This window comes from Hevea brasiliensis, chromosome 5, assembly GCF_030052815.1.
Source record: "Hevea brasiliensis isolate MT/VB/25A 57/8 chromosome 5, ASM3005281v1, whole genome shotgun sequence".
NCBI classification, from domain to species: Eukaryota; Viridiplantae; Streptophyta; class Magnoliopsida; order Malpighiales; family Euphorbiaceae; genus Hevea; species Hevea brasiliensis.
The window spans coordinates 2,930,350-2,947,054 of NC_079497.1; the positions used below are offsets into that span (position 1 = coordinate 2,930,350).

The 16,705-nt window shown below is 33.7% G+C and overlaps 2 protein-coding genes across 4 annotated transcripts; both read left to right on the top strand.

Moving 5' to 3' along the window:
- The first annotated feature begins 1,722 nt into the window (after window positions 1–1,722).
- On the top strand, window positions 1,723–7,365 carry LOC110650996 (5-methyltetrahydropteroyltriglutamate--homocysteine methyltransferase). Of its 2 annotated transcripts, none has more exons than XM_021806174.2 (12): window positions 1,723–1,884; window positions 3,449–3,802; window positions 3,915–4,002; window positions 4,146–4,273; window positions 4,382–4,773; window positions 4,858–5,021; window positions 5,382–5,462; window positions 5,564–5,730; window positions 5,818–5,923; window positions 6,070–6,320; window positions 6,443–6,644; window positions 6,726–7,365. In XM_021806174.2, the coding sequence occupies exons 1-12, from the start codon at window positions 1,745–1,747 to the stop codon at window positions 7,092–7,094; spliced, it is 2,442 nt and encodes an 813-aa protein (XP_021661866.2). In that variant the 5' UTR covers window positions 1,723–1,744; the 3' UTR covers window positions 7,095–7,365. The 2 variants fall into 2 exon arrangements, with proteins under 2 accessions (XP_021661866.2, XP_058002588.1); XM_058146605.1 differs by lacking the exon at window positions 1,723–1,884 and adding an exon at window positions 2,101–2,116.
- A 4,117-nt stretch (window positions 7,366–11,482) lies between these two features.
- On the top strand, window positions 11,483–16,646 carry LOC110650995 (double-stranded RNA-binding protein 4). Of its 2 annotated transcripts, none has more exons than XM_058146606.1 (6): window positions 11,483–11,936; window positions 12,051–12,188; window positions 13,467–13,702; window positions 13,841–14,057; window positions 15,246–15,551; window positions 16,067–16,646. In XM_058146606.1, exons 1-6 carry the CDS (start codon window positions 11,645–11,647, stop codon window positions 16,330–16,332), a joined length of 1,455 nt encoding a protein of 484 aa, XP_058002589.1. In that variant the 5' UTR covers window positions 11,483–11,644; the 3' UTR covers window positions 16,333–16,646. The 2 variants fall into 2 exon arrangements, with proteins under 2 accessions (XP_058002589.1, XP_021661865.2); XM_021806173.2 differs by having other exon boundaries at window positions 11,485–11,936; window positions 16,025–16,646.
- Window positions 16,647–16,705: the final 59 nt, after the last annotated feature.

Consider the following 16,705-nt stretch of genomic DNA (forward strand, 5'->3'; position numbering starts at 1 on the left):
TAATAATATTTGAACATTTAATTTTATTTAATAGATATATTAATTAAAACAACTAGTTTTTAATTTCTGCAAAATTAAATTTATTATTTAATTTTCAATTATTTTATTTGTTATTATTATTTAAAATTTTGAAATAAATTTAATATTTTCATTAAATAAAATTTTTATTCATTAATTACTTTTATTTTTATTAATAATGACAAGATTTAATTAAAAATATAAAATAATAAAATATTAAGAAAGCTCTATTCAACTTGTAAAATAGGGTTTTAGTTATATGAAATAAAATTTAAACTAATAATAGAGAGAAAAAAAAATATGCTATTAGACTCATTGAAAGAGATGGATTAATTAAAGTGTACATAAAATTGACTTGAAAAGTTATTGTAAATATAAAAAAAGAGCATTAATTAATTTTAATTTATTGTCTGTGAATTTCATATTAATATCAGGGTGATTAATAAATACAATTAAAAAAATAATAATTAAAATCTCATAAACCATTGCGAGACTATAAAATTGATTATAATTATAATTTTATAAAATATTAAAAAAATAAAAAATTAACTAAATGGAATAAAAGACTATAATTTATGTATAGAAAATAATTTAGTTTTAATTAAAATAATTAAATATTTAAATTTAAAAAAACAATTCAAATCAAATTAAATAATAAACTTAGGTTTAATGTAATTTACACTCGCCTATTAAAAAAGTATGTATTTTGTATTTTTTTAATTTATAATTTTCTTCTTTTCAAAAATTTAAAAAAAATATATAATTATAGAAAAATCAAATTTATATAAAAATGAAATTATTAATTATTAAATCAATTTCCAACATTATCCCTTTGAACTTTCTGTAATTGCATGACAAATATCATTGACCTTTTTTTTTTATGTCAAATGAAGAATAAATTCAAATCTAATTGCAAATTAGTTTTCCTTCCTCAAATTTTAACCAATAAATTGCCTATCCCTTTGCAATGATCTATTTTATCTTCATGGTTAGTTTATTTAAATTAAAATAATAATAATTATTTTTATATATATAATTTATATATATATAGATAATTATAATAATATAAAATATCATGTTATTTAAAAAAAAAACATGTAATTTGTAAACAAAATGATTATTACACGCTAAATAAACATATTCTGGTTCAGCCGCAGTGCGAGCAAAGGCGTCCTCCACGTCTCCGCCACTAGCTCACCAACCCCAGCCACCAACTCTCCTTTTCATTTCACTTCATTATTTAGTCTAGCGTTTACGTTCATGCGTTTTGGGGGCGCGTTGTCTAACATGCTAAACCTACTAATTCGGTATTCACCAATCAACTCATCTTTCACCAATCAACATGTTTACAGACCTAGTTCGGTATGGGTTTAAATCAAAACGAGACATTTGAAAATTAGACCGACAATTAATTAAATCAAAATCATTTTGAATTAAACTAAAATATGAAAATAAAATTTTCATTTTAAAAGAATGTGATCGTTAGATTAAATTAAATTAAATTAAAATTGAATTAGAATCAAATCATAATTGAAACCCGGGATCAATGGATATCATTCGACTCAAAATCGGACCGCGCTACCGCAGACCACCAAAACTTTCGTCCCTGCAGGATCCGCCAACCACACTAAACTAACATCTCATCCACTCTCCAACAGGAGCGCGTGCATACCAAAATGCATAAAAAGAATAAAGAAAAAAATAATAATACATCCCAGATCCACCGATGCCAGTCTGCCAGCATTTGCCCTTCTCTATAAATAACACAAAACAAAAGCTCCATAACTCGTGCCGTTCTCTTCTCTACCTCTTCTTTAGAACTTTAGAAGGAACCAGTCTCACTAACTCCTGTTCTATATCCGAAAGGTACGGTTCCTTCCATTTTTATCACTTCTTGTGCTATCATGCTGCTGCTATAAGACTCTCCTTAACGTCTTTTTGCTTGGTTTTGCATTTAATCTCCATTTTCCTTTCTTTCCCGCTTCTCTCTATAACTACGTTGATCATGATGTTGAATGAATAATCGTAAACTCTGTTTTTTTAATTAAAGAAAAAGATTGAAAGTAATCGCATAATCTCTGTTTTCGCACGAGATCTGGTGAGTGTGCTGTGCGCTACTCATCTGTTTTTCGTTAATCGTCCATAGGCCCTTTCTTTTTGAGTGTTTTATTGGATACCCATTTTTATTTTTACCATTTTCTGGGATCTTGGTTTTTGCTTTGATGCTACTTTTTGATTTTTGAGTAACAGATCCAGTGTGTTGTGCTTTTGGGATTTGTAGACCCGGGGTTGAATATTTCTGTTTTTGAAACAGATCTTTGTTGGTTGTTTGAGATATAAGTTCATGCATAGAAAACAGGCATGCTATTTTCAATTGAGGTTTATTGATGATATTCAAATTATGCTCTGTGTTTAAGTATTAGATCTGTATTTATTCTCCATAAAAAATTGTTAAGTGTGTGAGGTTGTTGGACATAGTTTGTTTATTTTCAGGTCTGTGGCTAAGACTTAAGATCTCACATTCCAATTGAAATTGTTTAACTATGGTGTACTTAAAAACTAAAGATAAATATGGTGGGTTGACATTCCCTCCAAAATTGAAGAATATGAAGTTTTCATTTTTTCTTTATGCATGTAATAAGTATTGCGAGTTTGATCCAAGCATGTTCAATTCATAAGGATGTTTCGCACTTATTACTTGCTTTCATGAAACTAGATTACATTTACATCAGAGCGTTTTTGCATTTTGGGTTTGTGTTTCATTGTTTCCACATAATTTCAGATGTTAATTATTGGATAGTTGATTTATTAGAAAATATTGGTGTACCTTCCATATGTCCTTTCGTTAGCTATCTTTGGATCTCAGTGACTTGTTTATTAATACTTAGCTTTTTTTTTTTTTTTTTTTCTAGTGTTTTAATATAACATGGATTTGATTTCTTCTCCAAATAGTTTCGTTTAGACATACGAGGCATCTAGTGTTTTTTGCTTGTGTCATTATAAAGGCTGTGCTTGTGCAGTTCGGATCTAGAAATTTTTTTTGGGGTCAAGATATAAAAAATAAATAATAAAATATTATAAAAAATTAAGTAAAAGTCATTTATCAATTTATCACACTTACAATTATCCTATTTTGTCTTGATAAAGTTCATTATTGTAAAAGTTTACAGTAGAATGGTAAAAGTAAATAAACTTTTTAATGCACAACATTTTTTTTTGTCTCAATTAATTTTAAATTTTATGAAAAAGAGGGTTTAATAATTAAATTTATGAGGGGTATATATATATATATATATATATATATATATATATATATATATATATATACTCATTTTACACTCTAAATCTGCCACTGTGTTTGTGTGTATTATAATTTAATTTTTGAATGGAGAAAACTGAAATTTGATGTTGGTGTGTTGAAATGAAACAGAACAATGGCATCTCACATTGTTGGATACCCCCGAATGGGCCCCAAGAGAGAGCTTAAGTTTGCATTGGAGTCTTTCTGGGATAAGAAGAGCAGTGCTGAGGATTTGGAAAAGGTGGCAGCTGATCTCAGGACATCCATCTGGAAGCAGATGGCCGGTGCTGGGATCAAATACATCCCCAGCAATACTTTCTCTTACTATGATCAGGTCCTTGACACCACAGCAATGCTTGGGGCTGTTCCACCTAGGTATGGCTGGAATGGTGGTGAGATTGGATTCGACATCTACTTCTCTATGGCCAGAGGAAATGCTTCTGTGCCTGCTATGGAAATGACCAAGTGGTTTGACACCAACTAGTAAGTGGTCTACATTGACATTCTCTCTGGATTTTTTCATATCTTTAATTTGTTTCTATTACCAAAGAAAAAACTTGGCTTTACTGAATGATTTGCTATTGTCTTGATTCAGCCATTTCATTGTCCCTGAATTGGGACCCGATGTCCACTTCTCTTATGCTTCTCACAAGGCAGTGACTGAATACAAAGAGGCTAAGGCGGTATGTGCCATATGCTTAGAGTCTAATTTCTATTTTTGGATGTTTTCTGTGTTGGTGGTATTTTTGTTTTCTGCATCAATGTTTAGTTGCAATAAATTTATTAAAAATTCCTTTGATTTTCACTCTCTCTGTTTCTCATGCAGCTTGGTGTGGATACTGTTCCAGTCCTTGTTGGCCCTGTTTCTTACTTGTTGCTTTCTAAACCTGCTAAGGGAGTTGAGAAAACCTTTTCTCTTCTCTCACTTCTCGGAAAAATCCTTCCTGTCTACAAGTAAGAATTTATAACTAACTCTATTTGTAATTGTTACGTTCTTCATTTTTATATTGTTATATTAATGTGAATTTACTAACTTCTTATCATAACAATAACCACCTTTAGGGAGGTTATTTCAGAGCTTAAAGCAGCTGGTGCATCCTGGATTCAGTTTGATGAGCCTACACTTGTGATGGATCTTGATTCTCACAAATTGCAAGCATTTACTGATGCCTACTCTGAACTTGAGTCAACTTTATCTGGCTTGAATGTTCTCATTGAGACCTACTTTGCTGATATCCCTGCTGAGGCATTTAAGACTCTTGCATCTTTGAAGGGTGTTACTGCATATGGTTTTGATTTGGTCCGTGGAACTAAGACTCTCGACTTAATCAAGAGTGAGTTCCCTAAGGGAAAATACCTATTTGCTGGAGTGGTTGATGGAAGGAACATCTGGGCCAATGATCTTGCAGCTTCTCTCAGCACCCTGCATGAACTTGAGGGCATTGTGGGCAAAGGTACTGATTCTTGCTTGCATTTTTCTGGCACCTGCTGGTACATTTTTCATCATATATGAGTTAATTTATGTTTTCTCTTGGCAGACAAACTCGTAGTCTCCACCTCTTGCTCGCTTCTTCACACTGCTGTTGATCTCATCAATGAGACTAAGTTGGACGAGGAAATCAAATCATGGCTTGCTTTTGCTGCCCAGAAAATTGTTGAAGTGAATGCTTTGGCCAAGGCCTTGGCTGGTGAAAAGGATGAGGTATCTCACTTGTGTTCATATTGTAACTGGCTATAAAATATATTATGATGAAGTGAAAGTGCTGGTATGTTTTTCAGTATCTAATTGGAGAATTTTTCTTTGGCTCTATTCTAAGTTGGGAAAGTTGCCAGGGCTGCTCAAGTTAGTTGTAGGGTTTAACATTTTAGTGGGGAGCTATATTTGCCATTTGGCATTGTTTTTAATCAAACACCTTGAGTGAAATTGATTTTGTTGATTTGGTTTGGTTCTGTCTGTTGGTTAATTTAAATTTATTTTAAGTGTAAAGGTTCCTTTCCTATTTTAGGCTTCAAAAAGATTCTTCATCGACATAGCATTTACTTTGTCTGGCTCATTTTTCAGGCCTTTTTCTCTGCTAACGCTGCTGCTCAAGCCTCAAGGAAGTCCTCCCCTAGGGTCACCAATGAGGCTGTTCAAAAAGCTGTAAGTATTATTATTTTTTTTATCGCTTTGTTTTCAATGCCTTAAAGTTTTCACTCTGCTGAAGTCCTCTTGTACTTACCATGATTTGTCTCTGCTTTCAGGCTGCTGCTTTGAGAGGTTCTGACCACCGCCGTGCTACCAATGTTAGTGCCAGACTGGATGCTCAACAGAAGAAGCTTAATCTTCCAATCCTCCCAACCACCACAATTGGTTCCTTTCCACAGACCATTGAACTCAGGAGAGTCCGCCGTGAATACAAGGCTAAGAAGTGCGTCACTATGGAAATTTCATTACCTTTTCTATTCACATGGAATGAATTGTAAGCATTTTGATAATCTTTTTTTTGTTCCTCTAGGATCTCTGAAGATGACTACATTAAAGCCATCAAGGAAGAAATCAACAAAGTTGTCAAACTCCAAGAGGAACTTGATATTGATGTTCTAGTCCATGGAGAGCCTGAGGTGAGCTTTTTTGCTGCATGTAATTATTAGGAAAAAAGGGGAAAAATATAGAGGGTCTCTTATTAGATGTATGCATTCTATGATTACAGCATTAGCTCGTCCTTTTTTTCAATCTTCCGATTAAATGTGGCCTTTCATTATTGTAGAGGAACGATATGGTTGAATACTTTGGAGAGCAGTTATCAGGTTTTGCTTTCACTGTCAATGGGTGGGTGCAATCTTATGGATCTCGTTGCGTCAAGCCACCCATTATCTATGGTGATGTGAGCCGCCCCAACCCAATGACCGTCTTCTGGTCATCTACGGCTCAGAGCATGACTGCCCGCCCAATGAAGGGAATGCTTACAGGCCCTGTCACCAATCTCAACTGGTCCTTTGTAAGAAATGACCAGCCAAGGTATACATAAAACAGAAATCATAAAATGTTAAAATGAAAGGAATGGAAGTTGTCACTTTTATTGGTTGATTCTTCTTATGTTTCAATTTGATTTAACATGAAGTGTTTGCCCAATTTTCCAGATTTGAGACCTGCTATCAGATTGCTTTGGCCATCAAGGATGAAGTGGAGGATCTTGAGAAGGCTGGCATCAATGTTATCCAAATTGATGAGGCTGCTTTGAGAGAGGGGTTACCTCTTAGGAAGTCTGAGCAAGCTTTCTACTTAGACTGGGCAGTGCACTCCTTCAGGATCACCAACTGTGGAGTCCAGGACACCACCCAGGTCCTGATTTCACAAACTCAAATTTGTTTCTGTTAGTTTTTATTTTTTGTGGTTTTGTTGATCAATCTTTAATTACTTCAGATCCATACTCACATGTGCTACTCCAACTTCAATGACATTATACACTCAATTATTGACATGGATGCCGATGTGATCACCATTGAGAATTCTCGCTCTGATGAGAAGCTCCTCTCAGTCTTCCGTGAGGGAGTGAAGTATGGTGCTGGCATTGGCCCTGGTGTCTATGATATCCACTCTCCTAGAATACCATCAACTGAGGAGATTGCTGACAGAATTAACAAGATGCTTGCAGTTCTTGAGAAGAACATCTTATGGGTTAACCCTGACTGTGGACTCAAGACTCGCAAGTACTCTGAGGTCAAGCCTGCTCTCAATAACATGGTTGCTGCAGCCAAGCTCCTCCGCACCCAGCTTGCGAGTGCCAAGTGAGTTCAGTATATGGTGGGAGAATAATCCTCCCAAATCGATTCTTACCGAAACAGAAAAAAAAAGGAATTACCATTGATTCAATAACTGTGGTTTATGATGAAATATCAAGTAGGCATAATGTTCCCAGAGGGGATTTTTTTTACCTTTTTTTTTTCTTCTTTCAATATTTTGTATTTTGCTTTTGCGTTCAACTTGTATGAAAGGCATGAAAATTGCTTACAGTACCTTGCGATGGAAATGAATGGAATGACATTACCGGTTTGTGCATTAACTGCTATTGCGTTTACAAGCCTTTGTGTTGGTTCAGGCTTTGCTTATGAGTATCGGGAAACTTTCCCCTTTCAGATGTTGATTTAAGGATTGAAACTCTGATGAAATCTCTCATGCTGGCTTCACAGCAAGAAAATTGGTTATCTAATGATTACCAAGACGAAGAACGAGATTGAAAAGAAAACAGGAATTTCGTGCAAATTATATTTTCCAATTTCCAGCGCATTCACGCTTCATAATTTTTTGCTTTATTTGATATTATTATTGCAGTGGTTGAATTTTTTTTTTAAATTTTAAATAAATTAGTTAAAAAAATTAAAATTAAATTTAGTTATAAAAAATTTTAAAATAATAAAATAATTTTTTAAAATAATTTTTAAACATCTAAAATAATATTCTTTTTTAAAAAATGCTTTTATTTTTTTTTTCTTGAATCTTAATATCAAACATACACTAAAAGTGTTAATTCTTACGTGCTAAAAAAAAAAAAAATTTGCTGCTTAACTGGCACCCACTTGAAGCTTCAGCATTAAGCACATATGCTTAAGAGTGAAGGTATTAGTACTTCCCATTCCCTTCCCTACCTCTGAAAAATTTGCAAAATATATAGCAAAGAATGCCAGATCCTTTCTTAGGTTGGAAGATGTAATTATTATAATTTGCAATATCAAACAAAGTGTTTTATGAAAAATTGCTTTTATATTTATAATAGAGATTACAATAGATAATGTAATTATAAAAATTTCTATCTGAATCTATTTAAACTCTGATTAAAATTTATTTTTAATTATTTAAATTCGTCTAAAAATTAATTATTCTTATTATTTAAATTTGTATAATTTTATATATTTTAATTAATATTTATATAAAAATAATTTTAATTAATAATTTATATTTTAAAAATTTAAAAATTTTATAACATATATTATTTCTCATATTCGAACCCATTCTAAGTCGATTATGTATTATTCAAATTGTAACACCTCAAAATTTTAAATTTTATTATTTTATGAGTATTATTGATATTTTAATTTTATTAAATTTTAAGAAATTATTTGAGATTTTTTAGATTTTAAAAATCGGGTTCGATTTTCCGAAAATATAAACTTTGATGATTTTTAAAATTTTATTTAAAGACCACGTGGCAAAACTAAAAACCGTTCGTCTTTCCGGCCAAAATTTGGCCGATCCGGCCACCAATCGGACCGGGTCCTATGTCTAAACTCATCTACTCGTCGAGAGCTTTCCATAGACACCAAGAACACCGAAATCCATCGAACAGTTTGTCCAATTTTTGCCCGGGAAGTTTTAGCCCATTTTGATTTTCGGGCTAGATTTCTCACAAACCGTGAACCCTACGAGAAAACCGAGAGTACCAGAGCGCTCCACTCGTCGAGAGCTTCGCGGGGATATAAATTTCAAAATTTTTCGACACCGTTTTACAGTGAGTCCCACAGAACTTCGCACTATTTTTCCGAGCATTAAATGAGCTTAGAAAATTCCGAAAAATTTATGTACTAACCCCCGTGTTGTGGGCTTCGTGTAGGTATCCTCAATTCACGGAAATTCGACAGTTGTCAAGATGCGTGAATTCCGATCGATGCACCACGTTCTTGGAAAAGTCTCCGAATTGGACCGAAGTTTTGGCTACCCCCCATTGTCAGACATCCCGAGCGCGTTCCCGAAGTTGGAATTGGCAAAGGTAAACCCGAACCTTGCTTTTCACAATTTTCTAGTGCTTAAATAGGATAAAAAATTCATAAAATATTCTTAGTAGCTCAGAAAATTATGATTCTTTTTGCAATAGCCTAGTAATATTGCTAAGGACCACGGGGCAAAGTTTTAAAATTTTTAGAGCTTGTTTGGGTAGTTTTTGCAAAAATGATCAATTATAAGGACTAAATTGAAATTTTACATATTGTGATGGATGACTGATTTGATGGGCCCAGGAGGGGCTGTGTGATGTGATTGAATTGTGGATATATGAGTTGCGAATATAGAAGTGTGTTTTGAGCTCTTTTGCAGGTTGGGTAGGTCCTAAGTATAGGGGAGACTCTGCCGGATTTTCGGCACGACTTAGGATGTATTTGGTCTTTTCTTGATTTGTATTGAGTCAATTATATTAAATAATTGTAATGTAATTGTCAGGTGAGCCGGGACAGCCTTCTTCTTCTGCCCAGCCGCCACAGTGGCCGTTGTCAAGTTTGTGAGTAAAATATTAATTTTAATTGTAATTTCGATATTATTATATGTTTAAATATGCCCATGCATCACTTATATGCATATATCTATGTAGATAAATCCTAGGCACGATTTATGTTGCATTCATAACTGTGAAAGTACCATGTATGTTGTTGTGGTAATTTGGAGCAGTGTGCGTGCGTTGGCGTGCGTGTGATGTGGTGTGGACTATGGATAGGATGGGTAGTCACGGCTTAAGTTCTTCGTTGGGACCCAATCCTTCGGGGATAGTCACGGCTTGAGTTCTTCGCTGGGACCCCGATTTGGTTTATTAAGCGAAAGTCCAGCTTGAGTTCTTCGCTGGCACCAGGTTGGATTTAAGAGAGCTGTATAGGGGATCAGCTCCCATACATTATGATTGATATTATTGGGTGTGTGAGTGTTCCAAATTACCTTTTTGCTGTTATGATGTGAATTTATTGCTGATGCTGCATTTCACTCCACAGGGTGCATTAGTTTTAGATAGTTATAGAGATTATGGTTAAAATTGATATTTTACTCTCTGAGTCGAACGCTCACTCATGTTCAATATTTTTGCAGGCCACAGGAGGATATTTTTGAGGTTAACCTGCTTTCTCGCTCGCAGGTCATTTATTCATGTTGGTGTAATTCTATAAATTTCTAGAATTTCCGCATGTGTTAGAAATGTTTATTTGATTTGGGTCTGTAATATAAATTGTTATTTTGGACCTGTAAACTTAATATTTCATACATGTTTGATGGATTGGATGAGGGAGCTGAGCTCCCATATATTTTTATGATGATATGGGTATGTGGAGGGTGAGCTGAGCTCCCCAATTAATTATTTATTGTGTTTACAGGTCAGATGAGTCAAAAACTCCCCGTTGAAAGGTCCATTTTATGGCCGGACTCTGTCCGGTTGATTTCTTGAAATTGGGCCCAAATGGGCTTTAGAGTTGGGTTAATGAATAGTTAGGCTTACTACGGGCCTCGGGGGCTTTAGGCTGGCCCAGGTCCTAGTGTCGGTTTGGCCCATAGGTTAGGTCGTGACACAAATTCATTCCATTAAAATTTTGATTAAGTCTAATATCCTCAAATACATGATTTGTTGCTATATATATATATTCACGAAGTCCTTAATTGTAACTTTGGAATAACTAACTTGCAAGAAAAGAATTCATTTGAATTCTTATATAATCAAACTTAATGTGTATTTCTTTTAAAATGAATAATTTTTAAATTAAAAAGAATTAATTTTTTTTTTATTTTAAATATGAGAATTGACTAAAATGAAATTAATTGATCAATTGAATAGAATTTTTATAAAATTTTAATTTGAAACAAGGGATCATAGTTATTTTTTCATAGTTATTTATTAATTTTATATGAAAAATTTATCCATTTGTATATTAATTCGGTTGAATTTAGTAATATCGAAATTGTTTACGATTTTATAAAATCTCCAATTTAGTTTTAATTCAATTAAATGAAGAAATTTTTAAAAGGTATTTGGTTGAATTTATAAGTTAATCAAATTTACTTATAAATATATTAATATTTTTTTATTTATAAGTTAAAATCCATTTAAAATAGGTTAAAAATTATAAATAAAATCTCTTATATTTAATTTAACTTATAAATTAAATTAATATTTAATTTATAATTTTTATTTATAACTTACCTATTTATTTTTAAAATTATTTTTTGTGAAATAGAAATCAAATTTTCATGATTTAAAAAATGTCAACACTATTCTCGTTTTAACCACCACAACTCTTAATTACATATTTCTTTAATCCTAAATTACTTTTAACTAATTTCATTAAATAATTGGTTACTTGTTTATAAATTAATTTATAAATTAAAAAATATATTTTAAATAAAAAATTAAAAATAAGTACCAAACAAATGCCCTTTCTTCTAATTTTTGTTTTAGCAAACAAGTAAAGAGAGCATGGCTTTGCCTCAAAGCCATTCTGAGAACAAATATAAACTTGTTTGGAAAGGATTCTCACACTATAAATTCTGCTCTGCCATCAGAAACAAACAAAGAAGCCCAGAAAGAAAGGAGGTCGAAAATGTATAAGTCGAAGCTGCAGGAGCTGTGCCACCTGAGAGCATGGGACCTGCCTGACTATGTCACCGCAAAAGAAGGACCCGATCACAATCCCTGCTTTCAGGCTACCGTCACCGTTAATGGCCTTTCCTTCCATTCTCAATCTCCGACCAAATCTTCTAAACGCGCCCAAAATGACGTCGCTAAGCTTGCCTTTGATTACTTTTGGCTCGCTCGCGCCACCCCTCCTCCTCCTCCTCCTTCTCCTCCTCCTACTCCTCCTCCTTCTCCTCCTCCTACTCCTGCTCCGCCTGGTAATTATGCTAATTTGAGCGAACTTAATTTTTTCTGATTATTGCCTTATAGTAGTGCTTCTTTGCTAAAATAATTAATATTAATTTTTTTTTGGGCTACTGTGATTCCTGCAGTTTCCTTAAGCACAGGCGCTGGTTTCAGCAGTAATATTTCATCTGGAGAGACATTACAGTTTAAAGTAGAAGAAACAAATCAAATTCCTGAGGTGAATGGGCCAACTACAATAGCTAAAGACGATGGCATTTTCACAGGTGATAACTAATTTATTTTATTATAATGTTTCCTCCCCTTTGTTTCAGTTTTATTGGATTTAATATAATGGTGAGGCAATCCTCTTTATGTACTGACACAGTATAATTGATTGTAGGATGCACTAGATACACATTTGAGCCACTATAGAGGGAACTCATGAAACTTTTATTTCATCAAATATTTAAGTCATTGTATTGTCTTCACTTAGCAGACGAAAACAACTAAGCCTTAAAACCAAATTAGTTGGGGTTGGCTAAATTTTTTGTCCAAAAATAGGTGAAAATTGGGTAGTAATTCTTAGCTACAGAAGCCGTGCTGCCTAGGATGGCAACGAGTCATGTACTTTTAGGTATCCAATCCAATATTCTCCTAATGGAACAGATTTGGTATTGTATAAACAGGTTTGGATGTTTGGCATGTATTCAGGTTTAAGAACTAAGGTTCAGGTTTTACATATTAGCTATCAAAGCCATTTATATAAACAAATAATTATATAAAATATATTTTATAATAATATTTATAAAATTTGAATATTATATTTTTAAAAAATAGAATTTAATTGTCTTGTTGGATTATTAAAATTTTAAAATATAAATTCTTAACAGAAATATATTTATAAATTATTAATAAAATATATATTCTGATAATGATAATTGGGTTTGGTACAGGCATGAGTAGTTTAGAGTAAATTTTATTCAGGTTTGGTATAGATATCATGGAATTTTTTATGGGTAAATGGCTTTTATTCTACGGTTATTGTTAATGGTTCTCCTTTCATGTCTTAAAACTTCATATATGGTGCAGGAGGTGAAGCACTATTCTTGCTTTGATCTCTTCTTTCTTCAAAGATCCATTGCCTCCTGTATCTTAGTTGCTTTATTTTTTTGGAAATATAAATTAAAAGAAAGCAAAACAAAAGAATTTCAGGTGTCTTTTCGTTCCTTTTTATGTTATTGTTATCATGTTTGCTTTGTCTTGATGGTGCCCATCAACTTCCTTGTGCAATTCTTTCAAATTGTTGTTGAATATCTATAACAAATACTGTAAGTGATAGCATCTTGGTTGTTGAGCATCTGCAGTAAAAGGTAAAGTGGGAAATTAAATAAATTTTTACGGAAGAAGATATAGGTAACAGTTGAACCTCTCAACTCCTTAATGCCTGTGGAACCTTATTCTGTAGATTAAAACATCACACACCATTCTTTCTTTTCCTAATATGTCATTGTATGATATATTAAATTATTAATATGAATTTCTCTTTGGTTTGTACTCTGTAGATATGCAGCATTTGTACAAAAACCAGTTGCAGAGCTATGCTCAAAAGAGAAATCTCACTCTCCCTGTGTATTCTTGTGAGCGTGTGGGTCCTCCTCATAATAGTCGCTTCAATTGTAAGGTCACAATTGATGGGCAAACCTATGAGAGTCAGGAGTTCTTTCCCACTTTAAGCAAGGCTGAACATGCTGCTGCAAAAGCTGCATTGATGTCACTGGCATCGAATGGAGTTGAAGAGGTTAGTCTTGTATGAGCTCTTAGTGCTCCTCATCATTTCCTGATGGACATTCATTAACTTGACGTTTTTTGTGCATGCCAAATTGTTGTGATTGTAGTTATTATTTTACTTAATAGTTTAGTCTCTTTTTCTTTGCAGGATGAATCTGCTTACAAGAATCTTTTACAAGAACTGGCTCAGAAAGAAAGTTATCGTTTGCCAACTTATAGCACAGTTATATCTGGTGAAGGTCATAGACCAACTTTTGTTTCTACTGTGAATATAGGGGGAGAGCTGTTTACTGGGCAGGAAGTGAGAACTAAGAAGCAGGCAGAGTTGAGTGCAGCAAAGGTTGCTTACATAGCTCTAAAACAGCGTATGTAGATGCAAATATTTTATACATACATACATACATACATACATATATATATATATATATATATATATATATATATATATATATATATATATATATATCATGCTTGTGGTATCTAGTTATTTGGTATGTAAATTTATTAGGCTCTATCGCCAAGTTTGTGATTTCATATCAACAATTGTTTAATTGATAAGCTCTTAGTTGACTTTGTGGTGGCAGTCCTTTGACTGTTATGATAAATTTTATCAGCAATATTTGCACTCAAATTGTCACCTTAGTAATTGATCTTAGAATTAGTTCATAGTAAACCTTTGGTGCTTGCTTTTCAAGAACTTAGATGACAAACTAGTAAGAACTCCAAATTGTGATCTTAGGAACACAATGGTCTCTATGGTTGGAAATAAGGTGGAACAAAGGAAAAGGGTGGGAAGAAGAGGTTCTTCAAGGATTAGGTCACAAGAAAGCATGGTAGGAAGAAATACATGTATTCATTCCTCCAGGCCCAACAATGTTAATTTCCTCAAATTGCATTTGAGAGATTGGGAGGAATGGACAATCACATATTTATATGTCTGTATGTATTCTAATGTATTCTAACTTTCCATTCTTCAAAAAACAAATATTTGGACTTAATTTTTGGATATCTATACCAAAAGAAAAAAATTGCATTCAGTTTTTGTCATTTGCCATCCAAAGAACAAAGGGTAAAGAAGGATTTGAATCCTGCCTCCAACTCCTTCCTTTCCTTTTTATTCCTCCCCAGTTTTCTCCCTTGAACCAAAGCACCAAAGATAGTACAAATGGTATGCTTCCAAGGCGGAAGATTTAATTTTTGCCCCTATTTATTTTTTTAATGTTGCCATGTCTGAACTTTCATAGTGGACTTTTATAGCCTTTAATTAGATTCATTAGTGGGAGTGAAGTACCTTAAAAAATTCTATGGAGTTTTTGGTCTTCATGAGCCATATCCTGCCAGCTGGTGATTTATGTTCCACTGGAGGATAATCTGACATTAGCTTCTAAATTGAAGCATATGCATTTATGATCAATTTACCAACCAAAAGAGGACGAGGAACACAATGCCATACATTCCATGCATGAATATTCATCTTCCAAACTGGGAATCCTGTTGGGTAATTAAGGACAGTGTACTGCAGTGCTTGATAAACTTTCCTGCTTATTCTTCAGGCAACTCAAAGCAGGGCCCTATGGTTTCTAGTTCTTGTAACTCAAGTCTTGGACCTGTAGCTTCCTGCTCTGGAAACTCAAGTCAGAGCTCTATGCCTTCCTGTTCTGGCAATTCAAGGCAGAGCCCTGTGGCTTCTTGTTCAGCAAATTTAAGTCAAAGTGCTCCTTGTCCGACCCCTCCTCAGCAAGGACAAAAGGTTAATCAGTTCACTACTTATAGTTCGCGGTTGAATCTCGCTGCTTTTCTTCAACAGAATGTTCAACCTAGAATGCCCGGGCATGATGACCAAGCTGAAGAGGATGAAGGTGAATTTTTCTAAAGGCTCCTATAACAATGGACTTCTAGTGATTAGTCTTTTAATAGCAGTGCACTCATATTGATAAGGTATTTACAATTGAATAGGATAGAGGTAAGGTTTTCTATGACCTCTGCATATTATTTGATATCTCATGATATGGTCAATAACTTAAGCAAGAATGGCATGAAAAACTGAAAAAGACTGAGATGTCAACTAAATGAAACTTTAGCATGCTTTTCCCTAATACTCATTAGTAGGTGAAATTATAGGTGTTGGTCCATTCTTATCAGATGCAAATGTTGTTCATATCAGAATGCTATTCTTAAAATTATTCTTTTATTGACATGTGCATGTGGTTAATATATTCACTGGACTTGAAACAAAATATATCTTATTGGCAAATTGCATCTGTAATATGTCGTTTAATGCATCAATGGCATTCAAGTCTCAAAGCATTATCTTCTGAATTGTTGACGGCAGCTGCTGATGTTGTTAGTCGTGATCCTCCCATTGCATCTCCAGGACCAGAAAGCAGCTCAGTTGTGAATAGAATACCATCCGTATCTTCTTTGCCTGAATCTGGCATGTCCTCATCTTCCTCACTTTCTGATTCCTCCACCTATTCAGCTGTAAGTATTGAGCATCCGGTAGGAACAAATATTTTATGCCACACCAAGGTTATTGTTCACCCACGCGGGACAAACATGACATATCCTCCAGGCAGCATCGTCTTGTCCATGAGCGATGACAACTGGGTTGCAGTGCGTACACCTCAATCCAGTGAGTAAAATCTAAGAGGGCAAAAGAAATTGTTGCCCATAATTGTCATCTCTCGAAGTGGACTTCGGATACTCACTAAATTCAGTTATGCTGAATGCATTTGAAGAACTTTCTGTTTTTTTTTTTTTTTTCTTCCTGGATAAAATAAGCAAAAAATGCGAAGGCATCAATGATTACTGGATGAATCATTCAAGTATTTCAGATATTTTCTTACTCTTGCAGTATTTTAAACAATAAGATTGTACTTGAAACATTTTAGTACTCTATTACTAGTGATCTTACAAGCGTCAGAAATGTGAAACGTATAATTCCTGAAGCTTAATTACGCAAGTTTCAAACTCTTCTATTTCATTTCACTCGATTCCCTGCACAATCCTCAGA

Coding starts and splice junctions, on each gene's coding strand:
- LOC110650996 (XM_021806174.2), top strand. CDS start 1,745: ATGCCAGTCTGCCAGCATTTGCCCTTCTCTATAAATAACACAAAACAA. Junction 4,003..4,145: donor AATACAAAGAGGCTAAGGCG/GTATGTGCCATA, acceptor TTTCTCATGCAG/CTTGGTGTGGATACTGTTCC. Junction 5,924..6,069: donor TAGTCCATGGAGAGCCTGAG/GTGAGCTTTTTT, acceptor TCATTATTGTAG/AGGAACGATATGGTTGAATA.
- LOC110650995 (XM_021806173.2), top strand. CDS start 11,645: ATGTATAAGTCGAAGCTGCAGGAGCTGTGCCACCTGAGAGCATGGGAC. Junction 12,189..13,466: donor AGACGATGGCATTTTCACAG/GTGATAACTAAT, acceptor TGTACTCTGTAG/ATATGCAGCATTTGTACAAA. Junction 13,703..13,840: donor CATCGAATGGAGTTGAAGAG/GTTAGTCTTGTA, acceptor TTTTCTTTGCAG/GATGAATCTGCTTACAAGAA.